Source organism: Fonsecaea nubica, assembly GCF_001646965.1.
Source record: "Fonsecaea nubica strain CBS 269.64 chromosome Unknown Scaff18, whole genome shotgun sequence".
NCBI lineage: Eukaryota > Fungi > Ascomycota > Eurotiomycetes > Chaetothyriales > Herpotrichiellaceae > Fonsecaea > Fonsecaea nubica.
In genome coordinates this window covers 255807-279933 of record NW_019173691.1, presented here as the reverse complement: position 1 = coordinate 279933, position 24127 = coordinate 255807, and the positions used below count along the sequence as shown (strand labels likewise).

At 52.5% G+C, this 24127-nt stretch overlaps 10 protein-coding genes across 10 annotated transcripts; 5 read left to right on the top strand and 5 right to left on the bottom strand.

The window, feature by feature from the left end:
- Positions 1-817: 817 nt before the first annotated feature.
- Positions 818-2045, bottom strand: AYO20_03766 (hypothetical protein; the record flags this gene model as incomplete). The annotated part of the gene is made up of 3 exons (XM_022642066.1): positions 818-1572; positions 1627-1844; positions 1900-2045. The coding sequence occupies 3 exons, from the start codon at positions 2043-2045 to the stop codon at positions 818-820; spliced, it is 1119 nt and encodes a 372-aa protein (XP_022502009.1).
- A 3729-nt stretch (positions 2046-5774) lies between these two features.
- On the bottom strand, positions 5775-7169 carry AYO20_03765 (hypothetical protein; the record flags this gene model as incomplete). Its single annotated transcript, XM_022642065.1, has 1 exon — positions 5775-7169. One exon carries the CDS (start codon positions 7167-7169, stop codon positions 5775-5777), a length of 1395 nt encoding a protein of 464 aa, XP_022502008.1.
- Positions 7170-7904: 735 nt separating this feature from the next.
- AYO20_03764 (hypothetical protein) lies at positions 7905-9224 on the top strand (the record flags this gene model as incomplete). The annotated part of the gene is made up of 1 exon (XM_022642064.1): positions 7905-9224. The coding sequence occupies one exon, from the start codon at positions 7905-7907 to the stop codon at positions 9222-9224; it is 1320 nt and encodes a 439-aa protein (XP_022502007.1).
- Positions 9225-9697: 473 nt separating this feature from the next.
- Positions 9698-10531, top strand: AYO20_03763 (hypothetical protein; the record flags this gene model as incomplete). Its single annotated transcript, XM_022642063.1, has 1 exon — positions 9698-10531. One exon carries the CDS (start codon positions 9698-9700, stop codon positions 10529-10531), a length of 834 nt encoding a protein of 277 aa, XP_022502006.1.
- A 321-nt stretch (positions 10532-10852) lies between these two features.
- On the bottom strand, positions 10853-12600 carry AYO20_03762 (6-phosphogluconate dehydrogenase (decarboxylating); the record flags this gene model as incomplete). The annotated part of the gene is made up of 3 exons (XM_022642062.1): positions 10853-12309; positions 12384-12471; positions 12568-12600. 3 exons carry the CDS (start codon positions 12598-12600, stop codon positions 10853-10855), a joined length of 1578 nt encoding a protein of 525 aa, XP_022502005.1.
- Positions 12601-12995: 395 nt separating this feature from the next.
- On the top strand, positions 12996-14102 carry AYO20_03761 (hypothetical protein; the record flags this gene model as incomplete). Its single annotated transcript, XM_022642061.1, has 2 exons — positions 12996-13388; positions 13452-14102. The coding sequence occupies 2 exons, from the start codon at positions 12996-12998 to the stop codon at positions 14100-14102; spliced, it is 1044 nt and encodes a 347-aa protein (XP_022502004.1).
- A 2104-nt stretch (positions 14103-16206) lies between these two features.
- On the top strand, positions 16207-18522 carry AYO20_03760 (hypothetical protein; the record flags this gene model as incomplete). Its single annotated transcript, XM_022642060.1, has 1 exon — positions 16207-18522. One exon carries the CDS (start codon positions 16207-16209, stop codon positions 18520-18522), a length of 2316 nt encoding a protein of 771 aa, XP_022502003.1.
- A 678-nt stretch (positions 18523-19200) lies between these two features.
- On the bottom strand, positions 19201-19602 carry AYO20_03759 (hypothetical protein; the record flags this gene model as incomplete). Its single annotated transcript, XM_022642059.1, has 1 exon — positions 19201-19602. The coding sequence occupies one exon, from the start codon at positions 19600-19602 to the stop codon at positions 19201-19203; it is 402 nt and encodes a 133-aa protein (XP_022502002.1).
- Positions 19603-20835: 1233 nt separating this feature from the next.
- AYO20_03758 (adenylosuccinate synthase) lies at positions 20836-22209 on the top strand (the record flags this gene model as incomplete). The annotated part of the gene is made up of 1 exon (XM_022642058.1): positions 20836-22209. The coding sequence occupies one exon, from the start codon at positions 20836-20838 to the stop codon at positions 22207-22209; it is 1374 nt and encodes a 457-aa protein (XP_022502001.1).
- A 798-nt stretch (positions 22210-23007) lies between these two features.
- Positions 23008-23645, bottom strand: AYO20_03757 (hypothetical protein; the record flags this gene model as incomplete). Its single annotated transcript, XM_022642057.1, has 2 exons — positions 23008-23306; positions 23405-23645. The coding sequence occupies 2 exons, from the start codon at positions 23643-23645 to the stop codon at positions 23008-23010; spliced, it is 540 nt and encodes a 179-aa protein (XP_022502000.1).
- Between the last annotated feature and the right edge of the window lie 482 nt (positions 23646-24127).

Sequence of the window (24127 nt, the reverse complement as noted above, 5' to 3'; positions counted from 1 at the left end):
GAGCCAGTAGAAAAAAGATCACAAAAACTTCATTTAAAAGTGACTGAGTTGCATTTTCATACCTCCACCTGTAAAGCAGAGTTGGAGGGCATCGCCTTGGTCCTGTAAAAGGAAGCTCCGGCAGATTTGTACCATACTATATCAAAGAGTGAACGAACACATCCCCGTTCAACCCACGCTGCTCAGCGCGGGTTCCCTCCGTGATGGTTCATGTGTCGGAAAGAAACAATAACAAAAAACGCAGAGACAGGCCTCGAGTCAATCCTTTCCGCAAAGTCCTGCTGTAAAAGAAAATTCTTCTTCTGCAAGACCTGAATCGAAAATGGAGACAGTCAGAAAGCCGTTTCGTCGCTATCGCCAATAAAACTCAGCACACAAAGTCAGAAGACCTGGACGACAAGCCGGACACACCACTCAAAGCTTGCTGTTATGCCTTCTTCGAAATATGTCCGAACGCCGCCAGTAATAAGAAATCGTGGCGATGTCGGTAAAGACAAGGTGGTAGACCTCATCCGCCGTGTCGGGAAGAGCAGTCAACCCGATAATCGCTGTGGCCCCGATATATCATAAACAAGGAAAAGAAAAGGTGACGAGGCGGTTTGGGGAGGCAGCCCTCCTGGCTTCAGCCTAATAAAACCCCAACCCCAAGCGTCATGCTGCTGTGTCGGCAACTACCCACAGAGTGGTAGTCACAGCTTCAATTGTCATCCGATTGCAATTGCAAGACACCAATGCTGTGTCAAAGAGAAAGCCACGCAGATCCACCTGCGAGTCTTCAACCCACTACCAACCATCATACACTTCCTCTGGTACCCATTCACATGTCCTCTGAGTCAGGATCGGCGCCGAGGCGGTAAATAATGGCCCTGAGACGTTGGATCTCCGCTTCAGCAGCCTCGGCGTGTTCCTGCTTTCGCTGACGGGACTTCCGAGCAGCTGCAGTGTTCTTCTTCCTCTTGGCCGTTTCCTTGTCATCATCGCTCTCGATGTGGATTTCGGGCAAGCTCTTGCGGGCTTTGGACGCCTTGGAGACGCCGTTAGTCTCGGAGCGCTTGCGCACATGGTATGGTTGAGAGGGTGGTCGTCCTGGTGAGGACTTCTGTCGTACCATCCCAGTCTCTTGAACAGTGGAGACTGGTCGAGAGCTCACAACGCTCGAAGGTGGCTTAATAAAAGCCTCAGTCGCCAGTGGTGGGCAGGCGAACTGATCCATGCCGTTCTGAGGGAAGAGTGGCACCATGCCGTCGAGTTCGGAAAAGTTCAAGGTGGCATCAAGTTCTCCATCTTCCAGTGGGGAGGTGTTGAGACCGCTGCTGGCCATAGCAGGAGATTCCAAGAAGCTCGAGTCCGGAGTGCTCAAGTTAGGGAAAGCGGCGGATGGCGGAGCCGACATGATCATGGCGTCATCCTTGAACAGGTCAGTAGGGGAAATTGTGCCATCGTTGACCCCGGAGTTAACAGTGGTGAAGTGGTTGGACTGGAAGTTGGGCCCGAGGTCCAAGAAGTCATCGTGGGAGGCGCTAAAGTCGCCTCCCGGGAGATACATCGAGTCGAAGGCGGTTGCCATATCGCCTGAGGGTATAGTTAGTGACCTTGCCCGAAAAATCGGGCAGAGCTTGTAAGTACCTTGTGGAATGTTGGGGACCGAGTAGTTTCTGCGGGGAGCAGAGGTTGTGTCAAAGGCTGGGACAGGCGGCAGACGTTGCAAATGAGCAAGCTGGCGCAGGTATTTCTCTTGAGTGGATTGGTTTTGCAATGCTAGACTGGGAAAAGACCGGTGATTTGGAGACGAGTAGAGATGCCCGTGAGATGGAGACGAGATAGACTGAACTGGAGACACTCTGCTGTTGATGGAGAGATGCCGAGTCTGGGCTAGTCGTTGGCTATTAGGGGCTGTACTCGATATCGCCTGCGCACGCGAGGCTTGAGGAGAGATCCTGAGAGGGGTCTCCGGAGCGGCGAAGAGCTGAAAGTCCTGATTGAAGTTGTGCTGCTGATGGTTCTGCGACGATGCAGTGGATGAACTTGGGGTTGGGGAACGCCATTGTTGCGGTTGATCCGTGGTGAAGGATGTGAAGTCCAACGCGGGAATGGTTGCGGTTGGAGGAAGAGAGGTCGTTACGCTGGAAGCGAAGACGAGGTCCTGCCGGTAGTTCACAGGTACTCCAGAAGGAGACTGTGACGGAGAGGTGAGTCGAGAGTGGATAGGTGCAGTGACTGGTATGGTGACTGGTCCTATCTTGCCTGAGCGAGATAAGAGGTGAAGCCGAAGACGATCAGAAGGCCGCCATTTCTTGTGAAGCGCAGTGGTACCGGTGATGTCGTTGTAGAAGTGAATGATGGAGGGGTTGAGAAGAGAGAAGAGAAAGAAGTTCTAGGCATCCACCAGGGGGGCAAGGCAAGATTATAATTCAGAATTTCGGTGGGTGGACGAGTTGGGCGAGTGGATGGAGCGGGAGGTGCAGCCTGGGCTGCCCTGGGAGCCCTGGGCATCCCCTTGGGCCTTGGAGGGGGCGTGGTTCTTCGCCTGCATGGCCTGGTGCCCAATCCGTGGAGGCTTTGGTCAGCCTTGACGCCACTAAATGCGAACCCGGGCTAAGTCGGCCACGCTAGAGGGAAACTCAGCCAACAGGAGGCCTCGACAGCCCCCCCTTAGCGGTCCCCCACTGTTGTCGGCCTATCTGTGGCCCATTATCGAATGACTCATAATTCATTTGAAGAGCCTTTCCATGTGGACGGTGTCTTGATTGAGAAATTGACCATGGACAAGGACACATTTCCCCCTGTTTGACCATCTCATGGAAACATGATTGACAGGAACGAGATACGAGTTTCTTAACTCCATCACAGCCTCAAAAATTCAGGACCGACGTATCCCAAAAATTGGATATGGTATAATTAATTAACCAGCTGTCTCTGCGCGCGAAAGGAATATCTTCCTCCGGATAGCACAGGTACAGAATTGGCCCTGTGGAACTGGTCCGTCGCTGACCAGGACCGCCCGGAATTGCTCACTTTGGCTAGGCACAAGGCAGACAACCAGGATAACTGGTTGTTTTAGTTGCAACTCTATTATTTGTCCCCCCACGAGCTACTCCGTACAAACTACCGCTCCCAGGACTTCAGAGGAAGTCCCGGCGAACCAGGCACACATTTATCAACAACACAAATGACTGTTTTCTAATGTGAAACACGAATCCGTGGTGCATAAATGGATGCAATGAATTTTTTTTTTAAATTGCAGCCATACTTACAAAAGTGCGGTGCATTTGCGACTGACACTAAGGCGGCCTTGATTGGACTGAATGCCACCCAAGTCGGCTCCCGGTCGGCGATCCTACAGCGATTTCCACTTGTGGTTCCTCCAACCGACTCAAGACCTTTGGGATGCCAACCAAAGTGCTCCGCGTTAGCCTATCCTTTGTCTCCCTTCTCTTAGGCACACCCTGGATGGAGAACGCGCCCTTTGGCATTAATTGTCGCAAGATTGCGACTTTGATATTACGGAGTACTGCTCTGTTCGGAGTGTCCCACGCACCAATTCCTACCGTTATACTTGTGCCCTAGAACAATAATTGAGGCTTGGTCATCTGAACAGTTGCGCATTGGAACTCCAAATAATAACCCCCAATGTCTCTCCATGGGGCGCTTGCGTGCCTTGCTTTGAAACGGCCGGCTTCTTAGGTTGCAGTGAATCTGCATGTGTGACTCACACGAACTGAGGCTCTGCGCAATCATGCATATTGTGGAGATGTGGCCGTTTGTTTCTCAATGACTTGTTTCATCTCGATCAAATTGCTGCACAGGCTTGTTCTGGAGGGGCAGGACACCAGATTCCGTCTTGGCGGAAAAAAGTACACCTATTCGTACATGCTCATATGTGGGCTCAGACAATGAGAGCTGATGATTACTGAGACATGCCGAGTATCTTTGTCTGGTGCATCAGAGACCCACGAGCAAAAAGGGGCTTTTCAAACGAGGCTGATTCCAGCGAGGCTGATTCCAGCAAGGCTGGAATGCATGGCAATATCTTGTAAAGATAGCCTTTCCCCCTGGCAGCCACCAACACGGGCTGGGTATATAGTATATCTTTTCGTCAGACGCAAATATAATATCTTCGCAGTGAGGGAGCTCATCACCGCTGGTGATGCTGAGTTGGCATAGATGTGTAGTCAAACTTCGCATCCTCTACCTATTGAACCCTTCTTCACAAGAGACAAAAGCGAGTGACCATACGTACCTTGCAGCAAAGGTGCAGTGCATGCATTTGTCAAAAGCTCAAAAGTCCCATCCTTCGACTACCTGCCTAACTTGCCTATGCCATCATCATCCACCATACCATCCCTCAATGTCCCCAGTTCCCCAGCAGCAAAAAACTTGTCACAGAGCAGCTCAACCTACTGGGCTGTGACAAGGAAAACTCGCCCTGTTTGCAGGGTTGGTTTTTCTCCGACCGACCGGTTATACTACGGAATTTATACTACAGTGGTTGATGTCGTCGATCGTCTCGTTATCTCGTCGGTAGGATCGAGGTAGGACCTGGATTTTGTATGCCGGATCCGGGATTCGAACTCGGTATTTCTATCTGGTCTTGTGAATTTCGCCCTTGTTGTGTGTATAAGGGGGTCTTTGCGTGGTGGAATTTAGAGAGAGAAAACTGATATACATGTGATTTTTCTGTGCTGGTACTGGTACTATCGTAGATGTGAAGATGTGAAGATGTGAAGCTCTCCAGTGTGTAGAGTCGGGGTCTGGTCTACGTGACGTACCGAGTAGTCCTTCAGCCTTTCCGCACCAAACCTTATTCAACCGCTCCATCCCACAACCAGGTGCCCATCCACGCATCTCTTGCTACTCATCTAAACTTACTCATATTACAACCCGCGAGCATTTTAATCCCCTCCTATCACTACTGACCACGACGATCCACGAGCCGGAGCATGTGCACCCACAATTCCCGACCTTTTACTTTTTTGTTTTCTTTGTCACCGTGTGTTTTTGAGTTCTGACCCATCCTACCCTACTTTACCGGTACGAGTACAAGTCCCGTCCCATCGGGTAGACAGGAACGAGCGTGCAAGGGCAAACACGAATCGAGAAAGAGAATAGAGAAATGTCAGGAGGGTGGGTAGCATCCAGATAATGATGGCGATGATGATGATGATGATGATGATGATGTGTGGCGAACAATGCATCTGAACCTGAACCGGAACCTGAGCATGAACGATTGTGTGGCACACGATCTGACATACATACCTACCACGCATACCTACCTAGTATTTTTGCGGACCGGTCACCCGTGCATTAAAGGTCTGTCGGTCTGTCTGTCTGTCTGTCTAGGTACTCTCTCGAGGGCAGTGTGTGTGTGTCTCCTCTCGACCCTGACCCTGATCCTTCCCCAGATGACCCGGACAACTCAAAAATCTGGGCATTTGTCACTCGGTCCTCGGAGATACAGACCTGCTCTTCTCCTTGAATTTGAACCTGAGATAACCCGTCTCGGAACCGTGGCATCCCCAAGGGCTTGATGCTGTATTGGCAGTTCACGTATTCGGACCTGTGGAAATAATACAAAGTACAAATACAAGCAGTGGAAAGAACCTCGCACGGCAACGATCATCGCCCTTGTCTAACTAAGCGCACCGTCCGATATCAATTCGTGATCACAAGATCTCTGCCAACTCTCAAGGGTCTGCTAGTGCCATGTTGCTTCTTATGTACAAGTATGTAGGTGCTCGTACTGTTGCGTCCAAAAACTCGCCTGGATAAATCACTCATGCCACCGAAGCTGCCGAGGTCGTGGTGGTTGTAAGTGCCTCTAGCCCTTTGAGCATTTCCCATGGATTCTGATCATCATCTACCTTCTCATCTGTGAGCATCGTCAAAACTTGTCCGACTTCAGCCCGCAAGACTGCGTCCAAGAGCTCCTCGGACCGCTGCCACTCCAACCTCCTATTCTCATCTGCCCCCTTTTCGTCTCCCGTACCCCTCCTAACTGGGTTACCATTGGCATCTTCCGTCGTCGCTCGTAAATCTTCCAGTTCCTGCTGTAGATCGCGGCCTTCTTGTTCAGCCCAGTGTATTTGTCGGCGCAAAAGTCGGAACCATTGTGATGGAGGAAGACTGCGCTCGTACTCGTCCATATCATCCCAGATATCGGTGGGATAGTAGTCTGACGGAAGAGGTAGAGCCAGTGGAACACTGTCCACGTCAACTGCGTCGATGAGCTCTTCTGACCCATCATCGTCCGCCATAGCAACGTCGTCGAGATTGATGCCCATCATAGAGACGGTGTACCGTGTGGGTAAAGAGGGCAAATCTCCGACGAGAGTAGCTTTTTTGTCGCCATTCGTTTTGCCCCCCATCGTCAGCTTCAGCCTTTTTATTGGTATACCGGATGACCCTCCATTCGAGATACCGCCAGTATGCCCCCTGGGCACCGGATCGCTAGGGCGCAAGGCTTCGGTCTCGTGTACCGTACGCATATGCTTTGCCAGAGCATCAGATCTAGTAAAACTTCGGTCGCACTCAGGCAGAGCACACATGAATGGCTTCTCCTTGGTGTGGCTTCTCATATGAGCCTTCAAGGCGTAAGCACTCGTGTGCGGCTGGCCCTTGCGGGCACAACCCTCCCACTCGCAGTAGTACTTCTTCTGGCGCGGTACGATATGGACATCGTTAATGTGAGCAACCAGGTTATCCATGTTACCTTGCTCTTGATCGGTACAACCGTCCCATAGACACTTTGTTACTTGGACATAGTCTGCCAATTCTGGATTGTCAGGGTTGGCTTGAGCTGCGGCATATGCGGTCGACAAAGGATGGGTAGGGCCCAGATTGGCAAACGACGGCGAAGTAGGCACCGAGCCCGACGAGTCACTTGATATTGACCCTGTTGGCGAGCGAGGAGGGATGATGGTTGAAGCTGATTGAGGTGTGGCATGATCGTAGCTCGAAGCACCAGTCTTTCGACGTTTGGCAGGAGGCATGTCTAGGGCTGCTGCTGTAGCACTCATAGCCGATGCAGTCTCATCGTCCGAGGCAGAGATAGTAGAGTCCCGTGAATGGGAACGCGTTCTGCGGCGAAATTTGACCTCCTCATGAAATTCGTCGGAGTCAATATCTGACAAGGGCGACCCAGAGGCCGGTGTTTCTGGCTCCAGGTCCATGATTATCGGGCGAGGTCAGAATGAGGCGGCTCTAACCGACAGGATCAAACAACATAAAGTAAAACCTGATGATGAACTGAAGCAAATATCACTACAAAACCATGTTATTTACCGTGTCAAGGATTGCCCAGAATGAGATCCAGGAGTTTGCGCGACGGTGCCAAACTCGGCAGACCTGCTTCTACGAGGTACAAGCAGCCACAAGTCGCGACCAAATGCTGGCGTGGCTGGACTCTACATGCCATACCTCGTTTGTACCGAGTATGGCGCACCCAACGTACAGCCACGACGGCCCAGGCCTTGTCACATTTCCTGACCGCAGACATGATGGCCTTGGTTATACGAGTCCTCTCTACCGAATACTCGGTAGACCCTGCTCAACCACCCTTCCCTGGCGAAAATCTACCAAGAAAGACGCGGTTGGTGTGACCCTAGGCATAGTGGAACAACAGCAGGATTCCCTCATGCTGTAAGCGAGCGAGTTGCGGGGATTTACACACTCGGATACAGTACGAGTCGTTCAAGGTGCCTAGGATCTGTCCATGTCAAGGTAGGGACGTCCTTTGTCTCCATATCAAAGCATCACCGCCGGCCTATTGTCTCGTATGAGCACCTCGAACGTGACACTTGTCTGAATTGCCAATATATCAGAGACCAACGCTTTCAGCAGCAGGATTCGTGAACCCCCGCAGCGCCCAAGCGACATCCCGCATCTCAGATGAATCCTGGAGGAAAATGGCTACATTCAAGATAATCATCATCGGCACCGGAATCGGCGGCCTTGCCACAGCGCTTAGCATTTCTCAGAAGACAAAACATGAAATTCTGATTCTGGAAAGCAGTCCGATCCTGACTGAAGCTGGTGCTGGTATCCAATGCTCTCCTGCTGCAACTCGCATCCTCAGCGGCTGGGGTCTGCGGGATCAATTCGAGGCAATTGCCGTACGTCCGGACTTGATGGAGATCAGACGATACGAAGACAACGACCTCCTGGGCATCTCTTTCATCAACATCAAGGGCTACTCTGTCCAGATGAGGGGATTTCCTCACTGGTTTGTTCATCGAGTCGACTACCAGAAAATCCTCGCGGATGCCGTGACAAAAAGAGGCGTCAAGATCGAGTTCGGGCAAAAAGTCGCGGCTGTCGACGTCGAAGAGGTCAAGGTAACGTTGGAGGACGGGAGATCGCTACACGCCGATCTGATTATCGGGGCCGATGGAATACACTCAAGAACTCGACGCTCAATTCCTGGCCTGCAGGATATTGTCCCCCGACGAGTGGACCACTACTGTTATCGCGCTATTGTGCCCCGTGAGAAAATGCTGAAGAATCCGCTGACTGCTGCACTTCTCGAGAACGACAGTTTACAGGTTTGGGCTGGTGAATTCAAGCATTTGATAGGGTACCCATTCGCCAATGGCAGGTTTTACAACCTGGTTCTGACGGTTCCAGACGATGGGGAAGCTCCTCTGGGCCGGTACAATGAGCCAGGTGACGTCTCGGAGATGCGGCAGGTGTTCCAAGACTTCAACGACACGGTTCACGCCATTCTGAATGCCGTGGATAATTGCGCCAAATGGGTTCTAGCGGAACTCCCACAATTACCTTCCTGGTCGAGTCCAAACGGACGTGTTGTTCTTGTGGGAGATGCTTGCCACGCCATGGTGCCCCACGCCGCCTCTGGAGCAGTAGCATCGCTCGAGGACGCCGAAGTTCTTGGTCTTTGCGTGGCAACTTGCAAAGAGGCAGCAGATCTTCCCAGAGCCACCAAAGACTACCAGCACTTGCGCAAGCCTCGAGCCGAACGAATCCAGGAAATCTCGCGTCAGAATGCCACAACTTTCAACTTACCTGATGGGCCAAAGCAACAAGACAGAGATCGTATCTGGCGCGCGCAGAAGGCGATGGCAGAGAAGGAGTTACAAGAGGGCTTCGAGGTGGCGGTCCTGGAAGAAGATAAGAATCAAGTGTTTCCACATCCGGCTGTGGTCCAGTGGCTTGTCGGACACAATGTCATAGAAGAGACGAAGCGCTACCTTGCGAGTCGAGAATAGTTTCTAGGGCTGTTGTAAGAGGGAATCAGAACATGTTAGCGCAGCCTCACTGTATGGTTTGGATTGTGTGACTCCGGCAAAGTCTCCGTTGTATTGCCTATTCGGGCAGGTGGCAGAATGTTGTCGCTACTCACAATACAAGGCGCCCTGTGATAACTTCTCTTCTATACCTTTCTCAACTTTTCCTTGTTCTGCATTCTGTACAGCGTTTTCTAGATCCCATAGACATTGACCTTTTCTTTTTCTTCATGGGCAAGGAGTCATAGAAAGAATACTGTATATCTATCAGCAACCTCCCCGTCTAAAAAAAAATATCCAGAAAAGCGCAGTTATCAATTTACCCAAGAGCCATCCATGCTCACTACATATCACGAACTTGGTTCAGACTGAAATACAGCCTTCCTGCTTATTGTCAACCCCTGTCGAGATTTACCCTCCAGTACCTAGGTACCCTACCTCGGTATCAAAGAAAGATGGCGACGTCTCTGCCTCGAACGGTCCTTGCCTATCAGCGCAATGCCAAACTCTACACGCTCTCCACCCTCGTCACATCCGTCACACCTTTCCAACAACTCGCAGAAGCCAGCCGGCAACTCTTCAAGACCGTCCCAGATGAGGATTCCCTCGTGGTGACGACGGCCGAGACAATTTTCCACCCACAAGGAGGCGGCCAGCCCTCGGACGTCGGCTCCATCACATCGTCCGCCGACGAAGGCGCCAGGTTCGACGTCTCTGCCGTGCGCTCGGACGTCGTCAACGACGGGGTGGTCCTCCACCTGGGCCGCTTCGCCGACCCGGCCAAAACGTTCGCCGCCGGCGCGTCGGTCACGCAGGCCATCGACGTGGAGAAACGGCTCCTCTATTCCCGTCTGCACACGGCCGGGCACGTGCTGGGCGCGGCGGTGCGGAACCTGCTCGAGAAGGAGGTGGCCAACTTTGACGAGCTCAAGGCCTCGCACTTCCCGGACTCGGCGGCCTGCGAATTCCAGGGCCTCATCGAGGGCAAGTGGAAGGAGCCCATCCAGAAGCGCGTCGACGACTACGTCGCCCGGGCCATGCCCGTCGAGATCGAGTTCTGGGACCCCGACGACTTTCGGCGCGAAGGCCTCGAGAGGCTGATCCCAAACCCGGACGAGGGCGTCAAGCTCGCCCCCGGCGAAAAGTACAGGGTCGTCCGCATCGCCGGCGCCGACGTCTATCCCTGTGGTGGCACGCACGTCGACACGACCGATCTGTGTGGCAAGGTCGGCGTGAAGAAGATTAGTCGGAGCAAAGGCACCAGTCGGGTGAGTTATACTGTGAGTTAGACTAGGCTATTTCTCGCTTTGGGTTTTTGGTAGGTTGGAAAAGGGAGGGTGGGTTAGAGACTGGATGTCTATTGTCGCATTTGCCGTGGAAGGGGTTACGTTCATCTGGTAAATCTATACATCACCGTGTTTTGGGAGCATACATGCAAACATGGCTCAAATGATTTTCTTCTTCCTCTCTCTGGAAGATCCTCAAAATATATCCGAGGAGACTAATGCGCACAAGAGATTAGAGACAAGAGACAAGATAGATCTCCATAGATGCACATCCTATTTTCTCTTCCTTGCTCGTCCACCAAAGAACCCACCCCTTTTTTGGCTTTATCTCGTCCCGTCTAACTTATCGCCAAAGATCCCCCGCGGCGGCTTCCACTCGTAGTGGTGGGACCCCTTGAGCGGCCTGCCCGGCCCCTCGGACTTGAGGTCGAAGCTGTGCGCACCAAAGTAGTCGAGCTCGGCCTCCATGAACTGCGTGGGCAGCTCCGTCGAGCTCGAGTACTTGATGTATTCGAGCGTGGCGGAGAGGGCCGGGATGGAGGCGTCGGCTGCGAGGGATTTGAGGACCACGTTCTTGAGCGACGCGACGCACGTGCCTAGTTCTGCCGCGACGGTGGCGTGCGCGAGGAGGTCGTCGACGGCGACGACGTCGTCCTCGTTGGGTGTGTCGGACTGTGATATGACGCGGTCCAGCAGGTCCGAGATGTAGTCGCTCTGGATGATGCAGCCGCCGCGCCAGATCTGCAGGATCGCCCGGTAATCCAGGTTCCAGCCCTGCTCGCGGTCTTTGGCTTTGATGATGCTGAGCCCCTGGAGGAATGCGCAGAGGAAGGCGGCGTACAGGGAGAGCTTCAAGTCCTCGATGAATGACGGCAAGGCTTTCTCGTGCGGCACCTCCAACTGAATGGTGGCCGGCTGCGAGGTGCCGCCCCCGAACGCGTGGTTAACCCGCTCCCGCTTGGCCGCGTCTGCTGACGCGAGGCGGAACAGGTGTGCGTTGACGATGGTGGGCGAGGGGACGTGCAGACGGATCGTCTCCTCGCAAGTCCAGACGCCCGTGCCCTCAGAATTATCCACGTCTTGAACAACTTTGTCCAAAACATTGGCCAGCACGAAATTCCCTTCCTCGTCCCTGGTACGGTTAATGTCTGCCCCAATGCCCACCAGGAAGTTATCCCGGAGAGGGTCACTCCCGTTCCACGACTCGAACGTGTCAGCAATCTCTTCGTAAGACATCTTCAAGCATCTATTCAAGATGAACCAGACCTCGGCGATGGCCGACATCATGCCTTGTTCGATGCCATTGTGCACCATCTTCACATAATGCCCGCTACCCGCTGGTCCTATGCCGGTCGTGCACGGGCGACCTTGCTTGTCTTTCGCGGCGACTCGCTCCAAGAACGGGACGATCTTCTCCAAGGTCTCGGCATCGCCACCGGGAGACATCGAAGGGCCGTGTCGGGCGCTTTGGTATCCGCCGCTTACACCGCAGCCAATATAGTGAATGCCGTCATGATCAAGGGCTTTTTGTCGCCGCTCTGTGTTTCGCCAGTCCTCATTTGAGCAGTCGAGTATAATGTCACCAGCCTTTAGATATGGGCGCAGATTTTCAACGGTTTCGTCTCCCACAGAACCATGAGGTATGCTGAATACGAAAAGTTTGGGTGAACCTGGCGAGGAGATGCTCTCACAGAGCTCTTTATAGTCTTTCTGGTGCACAATACGGTCACGGGCCTGGATGGCTTCAGCGTGCTCTTGGAGCTGCTTGACATTTTCCTCATCTGTTTAGGTATAGTGAGTATCAAGGGTCGTGGTCCGGGGAGTGAGCCATGAAACCAATATGGGAATCTCATACTTGGATCGTAGTAGTGAACCTCGACTCCGTGTTCAGCATATAACAAAGACATCATGCCGCCCATACTTCCCACGCCAATCATGCCAAGCTGTATCGCGTCGGGTCAGTACGCGAACCTTTTGGGTGTTTAGGCTTCTGATGATCTTCTCGGCGCGGCAGCATCAGCCCCATGCTCATTACTTACCTTCTCGAACTCTGGACGGTCCTGTTGACCCATCGTGTCCGTTTTGAATGTCTCTTACTGTTGATAGGGGTGTGTCCATGTACTGGCCTGATGAGATTGTCGGGGATGTAGGCGTGAAGTTTGAGTAGGTGGCTTTTCGTCATCGTTTCAGGAGCAATAGGTCATGCAGGAAAAGACATCCGGTGAGCTACTGTGAGAGACCAGTATTTCCTCCATATCCGTTGACGTCATCTTGTATTTCCGAACTCGGCCATGTATTGACAACTCCCAGGTGATACCTTCCTTGGACTTGGTACGGACTGCAAAATTTGTATAGCAAGAGACAAAAGGGCCGCAGCCTTTTCCTTAGATCTATCCGTACACAAGAGGCAAGCACTTTTGAAAGCCAAAGAGAAAACGTACCGTTCACAAACCTTCTCTGTATCGTCATGGCGAGTTTCAATGGGAAGGAGATTCCAGTCTGTTACGCCTCGTGCTCTATAGGACACGATGGTTCTAAGCATACGCTCCCAGCCAAGTTGCAGACTCTCGCCACTGCTGGATTCGATGCTATCGAGCTCTCAATGCCCGACATTCTCGCGTACGGGCGAGAGATCTCCCAGACCAAGGCAGATATTGATCCAAAGGATTACAAAACACTTCGATCAGTTGCAACAGAGATCGGGAAAATGTGCGAAAAAGAAGGCTTGAAAGTCTTGATGCTGCAGCCGTTTGCCAACTTTGAGGGCTGGCCTAAGGATAGCAAAGAAAGACGAGATGCTTTCGAGAGAGCCAAAGGGTGGATGAGCATAATGGAGGCAGTCGGAACAGATATGCTTCAGGTGTGTAGGCTCGTTTCGCCCGTAGCTGTGGTTGAAACATAGTAATATTGACCACGAGAACAGATTGGATCATCTGATGCTGAGGGCATCTCGCCTAGTTTTGACGACCTGGCGGCTGATCTAGCTGAGCTGGCAGACATCTTTGCGGAGAAAGGGCTTCGAATCGCATACGAAAACTGGTGCTGGGCCACTCACGCTACGACGTGGAAGGATGTCTGGGATATTGTCAACAAGGCCGACAGGCCCAATCTGGGGTTGTGCCTCGATACTTTCCAGAGCGCAGGGGGGGAATGGGGCAGCCCGACGATGAAATCTGGACGAATCGAAAATATCAGTACACAAGAGTTGGACAAGAGATGGAAGACCAGTTGCGAAGAGCTCTCAAAAACAATTCCTCCGGAGAAGATATTCTTACTGCAGATCTCAGATGCATATAAAATGGAGCCACCGTTGGACGACAAGCCAGATGACAGCGGATTGAGGCCTCGAGGCCAGTGGAGCCACGACTATCGACCACTTCCATACGACGGGGGTTACTTGCCCGTGGAAGATTTTACCCGAGCGGTGTTCAATACCGGCTTCAGAAGCTGGGTGTCAGTGGAAATATTCGATGGCAAGGGGCCACAGAAATATGGTGATGATATGGGGCCATTTGCAAAGAAGGCCTTTGAGGCGGTGCATGCATTGTTGAAGCAGGTCGGAGACACTACTTGATTGTTTCTGTTGACTAGGGTCATGGTCATCAAAAGTACTGGACCGTGTTCAAAGGGGTGGATGGGAATTGAATCCAACACAGGACGTCTGGCCTGGTTGATTGGAAGTACCAGTTGCGGCATGAGCTATTCATGTCTCTCGTGTCCGCCAGGCCGCACGCATATGAATGTGCCAGACTTCCAGACATTGTGTACCAGGCGAAAGTCAGGGAAATCCAAGCTTCATACGTAGCTTGCAGTGAACTAGCTTGGCCCAGTCGAAAACCTGCCTTGTGGAACCATTCACGCTTTTTTGCCTTGCTTTTTGCAGCTTGACGGTAATTTCCGTCTTGTGGAATGCAGAAATATTCCAGGCTGTACAACATCAAGTCGGCGTATTTCTAGATTCTGCCGATTACTCGTCGGGGTCGCTCGAACCATGCGCCGGCAAAGAAGCAATAGCCGTCTGCATCTGAGAATAGACCCGCCAGATCGCCAGAGAGGAGTGATGTGTCATTGGACCTACTCGTAAGGCGTACTTTGGCAGAGGAGGTCCATAGTCTGAAGTGCCCGTACTCGTAAAGGAAGGTGGGTAGGGCAATCTGCGTCCATGATGGGTTTTTTGGCCCTTCTCGAGTAGGACACGCTCTTAGGACCTTCCCGGGGTAGACTGTACCGGGAATTCCGATTGGGAAGCGTGGTACAGACACTGAGGTTGTTCTTTAGGTCTTGATGTTGCTGCTGTCGAATTGCCAATCGCGTTCATGTCTCGGACTGATCCGGATGCAGTAATTGCTGACCTCGAATCTCCCGGAAAGGGCGGCTTGTTGCACGAGGGCAACCGCAGGCATGTGTATCAATAAGTAGTCGGCCTCTATCACCTCCGTGCGGGGCAAAGAACATACGAGTATCTCCCAGTAGAGCAGAGAACTCGGATGAGGGGCCTGATAGGGATTGAGAAACGCGGTCAATAGGGCAGCTAGACGCGTCGAGGGGTGAGGGATGTCACTGATGGGGGGAGCGGGACAACGTGGGCGGAAATTGAGGCTGAGGTCTGTTTTGTCTTGGCACTGCATCAGGGAGCCACTGTCGTCTGTAATTTCCGACCCTTCGATCAAATTTCATCACCTCGGAACCTCCCATTCAGTCACTCTCCCTCCACCCAATGATGACGCCCTTATCGTCGCCGTGGTACCAAAGTACGTCGTTTCAGCCTGCCGTCGCGTCATGCAGCCCCCAAACCCATCCTCAGCCGGGTTCGCTACTTGTGTGTACAGTACAAGCACTCGGTCTGTGCCTGACGCCACTCGCTTGGTGGCACTGCATCTCCCACGAACGACCGGGGTTGATCCCAGATACCTAGATACCCTTGTTAATCCATCCTGGCTATCTGCGAGGACGAGTCTGGGTGCACCTCTCCTCCTGCATCATACGATAATCAGGATATGTCCCGATCAGGCAGTTAGTGATCTTCATTATCATCTACTACTTTTCTACCTCCTTCGGTACCTGCGTCGGGTACTGAGTCCACCGATCCCTGGTAAACTTTGAATAGGACGGGAGATCGTCATTGCTCAGAAGATCGTCTGCAAGGGGCGTTGGAAACAAAACATTCTTGGCTCTTTCCGGCTCGACTGCGAATGTCTGCCTTAGACCTTGCGCCTGGCACCCTTTGCGAGTATCCAATCCAAGCCCTGTATCTGGGTGTGAAGCTTCAACGGTGGCTTTTTTGGTGGCTTTCGAAGACCCATGTCCAAGGAGAATGCCTCCCCGACAGACTTTGTGCGCGTCTCCACCTACCCTACCACTGCGCAACCCAACACTGGTTGCAAGGTTCGACGATAATAAGGTAATATGCTACGGATGCACCTTGCAAGAGACGAAAGCGACATACATAGTAAGACTAAGTTATACCAGCGGTAAGTCGGCGCCGATGTGAGGCCTGAAGGACGTCGCGATCCATCCCCTGGCACGCAGCCACATCTGGTCAGGTACACCACTTTATAGTCCTCTATCCCTTCCCTTGATCCCCTTCCTCAGCTATTTGCCCAGATTTTGTGACGACTAGGTCTTACATCCTCATCATCGCCCGGACGCTCTTTTTGTCATGAAATGCACCATCCGTCATGACTCCCAGGAAATTCAGTAGCTTGAAGTCAAGCATTTCTTCTTCTCCAACAACAGACAACGACCTTGCGAGCAGAGAACCTGTCGATATGGAGAAAGCTGCTCATACAAATGGTCCACCGCCTACAGGTCGACCTGCTGGACCACCTGCTGGACCTCCTGGACCCCCTGGACCACCTGGCGGCTGGCTAATTACGCGCATGTCGAAACAACAAGAAATCCTCTTCAACATTATGGTAGCATTCCTTCAACTTATCCCACAATCGACCTTGACGACAGTTTTCCCGGTCAGTCGGGACCTCGCACAGTCCTTCACCATCTCAAACCCCTCAGTACTGCCATGGCTTGTCGCTGCGTACGCATTGTCATTCGGAACTTTTATTCTGATCGGAGGCCGACTTGGTGACATCTTTGGCCATAAGACGATGGTCGTGATCGGCTATTCCCTCCTCAGTCTGTGGAGTGTCGTTGCTGGACTAAGTCACTATGTCGGCTATGAGTTGTTCTTCGTGGCGAGGGGGTTTCAAGGTCTTGGTGCGAGTCTGATGGTGCCAAACGGTCTCGCGCTGCTAGGTCGAACTTATCCACCGGGATCCAAGAAGAAAATCCTCTCCTTCACGCTGTTCGGTCTGTGTGCACCAGTGGGAGCTTACCTGGGCATGATCTTTGGAGCGTTGTTCACCAAGTTCGCATCCTGGTGGTGGAGCTTCTATACTCTCGCCAGTGTTTCTTGTTTCCTGGCAGTAGCCGCCTCTGTTATATTGGTCTCTCCACCACCGACTCCAAAGCAGATGCTACCAGTCAAGGAGAAATTGCGGGATATGGACTGGCTTGGGGCCCTCACCGGTGTTGGAGGCCTTATCTGCGTCCAAGTCTCTCTTGTCTCTGCTCCGGCCTCGGGGTGGAGTACTCAGTACATTTTCATGTTGCTGATTATCGGTCTCTTGCTCATCGCCTTCTTTGTTATCACGGAGCTCAAGATTGCCGAACAACCACTGGTACCATTCAAGATGCTCAAGGCAGATGTTGGGTTTGTCCTTGGCGCTGTTGCATGTGGATGGGCCACGTTTGGAATATGGACATGGTTTCTGTGGAGGTACCTTCTCGGGATCAAACATGAGACTCCTCTTGGGGCTGCACTGAAAGTCCTACCCATCGTGCCTGTTGCTTTGATTGCTTCGGTGTTGACGGCTTGGATGATGCGGAAATGTCGCCCCTCGTGGACTCTATTCTGGGCTTTGGTGGCTTTCGCATTCGGTCCACTCCTTCTGGCGGCCGACTCGAATATTGACAAGACGACCTACTGGAGCTGGACATTCGCCAGTCTCATTGTCATGCCTTTTGGCATGGACATGTCCTTTCCGGCAGCGACATTGATCATGTCCAACTTCTTTCCTCCTCAACAACAAGGTGTTGCTGGGAGTCTCATCAGTACGGTTGTCAACTACTCCATTTCTCTCGGTCTCGGCCTTGCCTCTACCGTTGAAGTTCACGTGAACAACAATGGAAAGGATCCGCTGGCCGGCATTCGCGGTGGCTGGTTCATGGGCGTGGGCCTTGGTGGCTTAGGAGTAATCATCTGCGTTGCCTTCGTCGTCAAATCTATTCTTCATCCCACCCCGAAGGCGCCTCTTGGACCGCCGGCGCGGCCTCCCCCCGATACGGTCATGCCAATGACTGCCCCGAGACCTGAAAATCAACGGAAGGCATCACAGGCTGCCACCATTTCGAGCCTTGCAACAACAATGGTTCCTGACACTGCTGCGCATTTGAGCCTCAAGCTGAACGAGATCGAGCCATTCAACTTTGAGAGCATGCCAGGATCTACGACCACATCGGCCGTTACCTCACCACAATCCCCATCATTCAGCACATCACCTAATCTCATCTCAAGCTTCCCTCATCCTGCGCAATCCAAGCCCAAGGTCAACATGCTACATCGAATATCAAAAGATGTCCACTTGAAACGCTCGGGCAAGGACAACACTGCGGATTTTCATTCTCGTTCAAATTCGCAGACACTTCTTGCCGGTTCCACGGCGCAATCCCCGATACCTGCTTTTCCGATGCCAGCGGAACTGGATCCCGTGTACCGTGTCCGCGGCAGCTTCGAAAGCGAGACCAGCGCTGAAGGGCGAAGAGAGCGCTGGGAATCGATGGCCCGCCAAACTGGCGGCACGAGGAGGCCGAGCCAGCCAACTGAATGCGGGTATCCTTATGGCACGGGTGCCGGGCTCGCTCTCCGGGATCCTGACGGGTTTGACTACGATACCAGACCGGTAGTACCCAAGGGTATGGTTGGCGATAAATTCTGAGCGTGGACTTTGACCTTATTCTCAACTTCTTCTCACGATATTTTACTTTTGGCTGCGGCTACGATTTCGCAAAAAGGATTTTCTATGTGGAATGTCATCGACGGCGTCTGGATAGCAATGGCGCTGGCATGTCTGAAACGGCCTTTTAAACAAGAGGAAGGGTGTATAGGAATAGAAAAAGAGGTGCAAAAAGACGAGAAACCGAGACGGATGGAATCTCTTGGAACCGGGACGGGCATGGAGTGTCGGAGCCTGCGGCTAGCAGACATTGTCTACGTTCTTTTTCTGAGGTATCTGGACCTCGACCAACTAAACTTGATGGGGATTTTGGCAGAATGGCGCACTTAATGGGCAATGAGAGACCACACCGCACCAGCGGGTACGAATGGATGATCTTGAACTTCTAACTTTCCTTGAACGCTGGCGATGTTGGCAATGATTCTATAGAGTTTCTTGTGTTTGTTGTGACTTTTAGATAAATGAGCCATTGATTCCAGATCTACCTCATGTCATGTGGAGGATCTACCTGACATGTGCGTCTCAACACGAGTTCCGTCCCTGCCTTCCATTCCCTGTTGTGACCCGCAAGTTCCAAGCCCTTCACCACGCGAGAGTTCCAGATTCCCTTCTAGAACGAAAGAAAGCCTTGTGGAGCGAGCTTGCTCTTGGTCTGACCTCTCACCAGCCTCCTCGACGACGATCCTCTTTCCCTTTGTCACCCTTCTTTCCCCGACGGTGCTTCTCCCTCGCCTTCTGCTCGTCCAACAACATGCTACGACAGTCCTGCAACTGCACGATCCTCTCCTCTTGCTTCCCCATCTTCGCGTCCAACTGCTCGAGTCTCTCGCGTAGGAGTCGGCGCTGCTTGCGCAGGGAGTCGTACTCGGACTTTGCTTCCGCCACGTAATCGTTGGTGTCGGCTATTTTGCGGTGGAGTGTCCCGTCTTGGAGGTCATGGACCGGGAGAGCCTGGCGTGCCTGGCGAGGACGAGTGCGCTGAGCTTGCGGCCGGTGGTCTTGGTCTCCCTGATGGTTTTGGCGTATGTAAATTCCGGAAGCGAGTCTGGTGAAGACATCCATGATGGCAGGATGTACTGAGGTCTTTGTGGAGAGATGTCGGAGTGCTGTGAGATTGCTTTGGTTGAACAAGGCTGTCGGCGAAGTCTTTGATGATGGAAGCGCTGCTGTGTAGTTGAGATGGCAATCTGTACCTCGTAGATGAAGAAAGATGAGAGGTCCTTGCCACGGGGCGTGCTGGTTCTATTTATGCCATCTTCGTTGGCGATGCTGATTGAGAGGAGTGCCCATGACGCTTTTGCGATTGCTTCCGACGCAAACTAGGCTCCAAGACATATGCTGTTCAGTGTCATTGTATTTTGAGACAATCTGTTTGTTAGACAAAGCCAGCTCACGGGAATTGACAGAGGTAGAACGACATGGGACAGAGCAACAAGGGGGGTTATGGAGATGTTTGCATTCTGGACCGGAATTCAGCTCATGAGAGCAAGCAGCGAGGCTGAGCATGTCTCGGGAACATGTGAGTGAACAAAGGGAGAAGACAGCAGCAGACGCTTGCCGTTGCGGCAGTGATTGTAGAATTCCATCTTTCCTGTCTGGGCCTGAAACACGTCGCTGGAAGCGGAGGCATCAACCCGGCATTGAAGCATGTACAGTACCTATTGCCCTCGTACGTAGTTGGCAGTGTTTGGAAATATTGTATAGTTCTCGCACTAAACAAGCGGAATATGTATTACGGAGAGCCGTTCAGGTGTAAATGTGTACGAGTAGGTATAATCGAAAGACAAACACTAGGGTAAGAGGTAAACAAGAAGCGAACAAATAGAATTCGGCACGATGATGAGATGCAGCAACTTTTTTCTTTTTTTGGCTTTTTGGCTTTTTGCGCGTTGGAGACCTTTTTGCATGAGGACAGCTCATATGCGGCTGCGCAACCCCCACCAAAAAGACCTGCCACCTGCCAGCCCTGCGCAGTCTGTGCAAGTTCCGAAGAATCTTTTCGTCAACCCCCAACCCCACCATCCTTGGAAAAATCCGACGTGAGTCAATTAGCAACCTCTGTTAGCCGTAGCATTGCAGTTATGTCTTTGCCCTGAGAAGTCAGAAATCTTAGATAATGACAGACATATCGACCTGAACATCGAGGCTGCCGCCTTCTTGTCTTGAATCTCTCGTGGTAGCAAATCGAGCCTCGTCCTCCTCTCGCCAGTCTCGCGCCATTTCTTACTCCGATTTCGGGCTGCATTCCCTTTCCACATTCCCACCTTAACATCGACACTCTACAGCTCTTCAGCCATGCCCGTCACTCTCGTGTTGGGCTCCCAATGGGGCGACGAAGGCAAAGGGAAGCTCGTCGATATCCTCGCAACCTCTGCTGATCTCGTCTGCCGCGCTGCGGGGGGCAACAATGCGGGCCATACCATTGTGGTCAACGACGTGACGTACGACTTCCATATCCTCCCCTCTGGCCTCATCAACCCTTCCTGCAAAATCAATCTCATCGGCACTGGCTGTGTCGTGCACATCCCCAGCTTCTTCAAAGAACTGAAAGCACTAGAAGAGAAGGGGCTAGTGGGGGTGCGGGAGCGCATTTTGATCTCGGACCGCGCTCATGTATGCTTCGACTTGCACGGCGTCGTCGACGGTATCTCCGAAGACAAATTCAAGAATGTCGATGGCGGGAAGAACATGATTGGCACTACCCGCAAGGGCATCGGTCCATGCTATAGCGACAAAGTCGCCCGGAGAGGCGTGACGTTTTGGATGCTCGTCAACGAACAACAGCGTTGGGAAAGGCGCCTACGGGACCTGGAAGCTAGCTACCGCAAATTGTATGGCGATGCCGCACTGGAGGGTTACAGTCTAGAAGAGGAGATCGAAAAGCTACGCGGATATCGGGAAGAACTGCAGCAATACGTCGTCGACCAGACGCCCTTACTAGCGCAGGCGGTCGGAACAAAGGGAATCGCCACGACCAACTCGAACGGCGCTGGTGCTCGCCAACCCAACATCTTGATCGAGGGTGCCAATGCGCTTCTTCTTGACATCGACCATGGCACATATCCCTATGTCACGTCCAGTAACACCGGCCTAGGCGGTGTTTTCACGGGTCTTGCTGGCTTGTCTCCTCAATCCCTCTCAGCGCCAGGAAGCAACATTGTTGGCGTGGTGAAGGCCTACACTTCCCGTGTCGGCTCCGGTCCCTTCCCCACGGAACTCAACGCCGCAATCTCGCCCAAGGACGCCGAATATGGTGACCGGTTACAACAGGTTGGCCGCGAATGGGGCGTCACCACAGGTCGCAAGCGGCGCTGTGGCTGGTTCGACCTCGTCCTGGTCAAGTATTCTGCGGCCGTGAACTGCTATACACAACTCAACCTGACGAAGCTTGACGTCCTAGATGGCTTTGAAGAGATCCGGATCGCAACAGCGTACAAGGTGGACGGTCAGACGCTGCCTGGTTTCCCAGCGGATCTGGATGTCATGGACAAGATGGAGATTGAGTACAAGACATTCCCGGGGTGGATGACTCAAACGACCGGCTGCAAGAGATTCGAAGACCTACCCGAACGTGCGAGGGAGTATATCGAATTCATCGAGACCGAGGTCGGAGTGCCCATTAAATGGATCGGTACCGGTCCGAGGAGGGAGGACATGTGTATCCGCTAAAAGACATGCCGTGGACGCAGGAAAAGAATTCATGATGGGATTGGAATGGGACGGGACGGGGAAAACGTGTAAATATCTGGACCAACATACGTGTATTGGCTTCGGAGGTGACGATCCCTGGCAAAAAGAGAGGCTTATTTGGTTTTTTCCCCAGTGTGTCATGTCGATTGGGAAATGGCTTTTTCGCCCCCGGCGCAGCCTCGTGTCCCCCCTCCAAACAAGCAGGGAGGGAGGAGAGGGGGGACACCAAAGATCGACGAAAAGAAAGAAGAGATAACGAGGGATTTTAGACTCCGTAGATCACTTGTCGAAGCCGCTGGGTCATTTTGATAGAGCTGATATGAGAGAACAAAAGAAAGTCAAATCGGCAAAAAAAACAGAAGCAAGGCTTTTTCAAACAAAAGGCTCTGGCCAGCATGCCAAATGTCTTTTGATCTTCGGATTCATCCCCATTATCTAGGCACGCATCTATGGTGTGGTGCTCAGTTTGAAGCTGGTTCCCTTTCCCTCCCGTTCCTCCGCAGGAGAAGATTTCTCAGTGTATTGTTTAGGACCAGATTGCCAATGGAAGACTCCAAATCTCCAAGTTCGAAAAACGGTCGAGGGGTGTTCCGTCCCTCTCTTTGAATACTTTGACACACGGCTGGTACTTTTGCAACATGACGGACAAGCGTTTCTCTTCGTGTCTCCACGTGTTCACACACAGAAGGCGACGCTGATGACTCAAAACTAACCCAGTGACATTCGCTGCTTGTGTTTTGACCGTAGAGTCACTCCCAAATCTCCAGCCAGCTCTGCTTACAAAACTGCAACAACACCGGCGATGGCAATAACAGCGGCGGCAAAACTTCCAACTTGCTTGGCATCCGCGGCGGCGTTTCCGGTCGCTGATGCACCGCCTGCTGAATTGGACCCGGAAGCACCACTTCCATCTGTGGCGGTTGCAAGACCAGTCGAGATAGGACTGCCGGTGGTGGCTGTGGTGACGATCGTCGTGGTGCAGCTGCAGTCGGAGTTGTAGACGGCGGTGGTGTAGACGAATGTTCCAGCTCCAGATGTTTGGCTTGCAGAATTTGAAGATGTTGCTGTGTAGGGAGCTGCGCATTCACAACAGGAAAGGGTACAATGTCAGTCAAATACCCATCAAGAAATGTTTTCTTATGTTCGAAGTTTCTCCCAGGATGGGGCAACATACCGACTGAAGAACCCGCGGCAGAGCAAGTAGAGATGAATGCAGACTGTGCAGCCGAAACGACGTTGCCACTGCACAAGCTCGCGATTGCCTTTTGTACGTCGGTCGCGTCGTCACCGCAGACGGTTGACAGGTCGCCCGGCTCGTCTTGTGTGTTCACTGCGTTGAGAAGGCATGCGGGAGGGATATCTGCCAGGACCCGGACGGCCAAAGCGATAAATGGAAGGAGCAGTGAGGTCTTCATGATGATGTTATCTTGGCTTTTGTAAGGTTTAATCGAGGGCTCTAGCTCGACTGTGTCTCCGTCGGTGGTGGTGTGCGTTGGTGTGACGCGTGGTAGGAGCTGCCAGGTAGGTAGGTACGTGGTAGGGGTGTTTTGGCGGAAAAAGGGGAATGGTTCAAGAGCGCTGAACGAGTGGCAGGAAACAAACAAGGGATGTCATGAAAGAGTGACTGAGAAAGAATGAGAAGGGTGGCCGCTGCTGTAGGGTTAGTACAAAACTTCAGTCGGAAAGGAGTGGAAGAAGTGAGTGAATATGGAGGACGTTGGGTCCAAGTTGTTTGGCCCTGCAGAAAGAAATGGCGATGGTTTCCCCCCTGGTGCAGAGAACCAAGTCCGGGGATGGCGACGACGCGCCGTTCGCCGGATTGGCCAGGGGCTCAAACGGGGGCGGGTAATCACGTGACCTGACCCGGAGTAATATGGTTCCAGCTCCGTGAATCTCA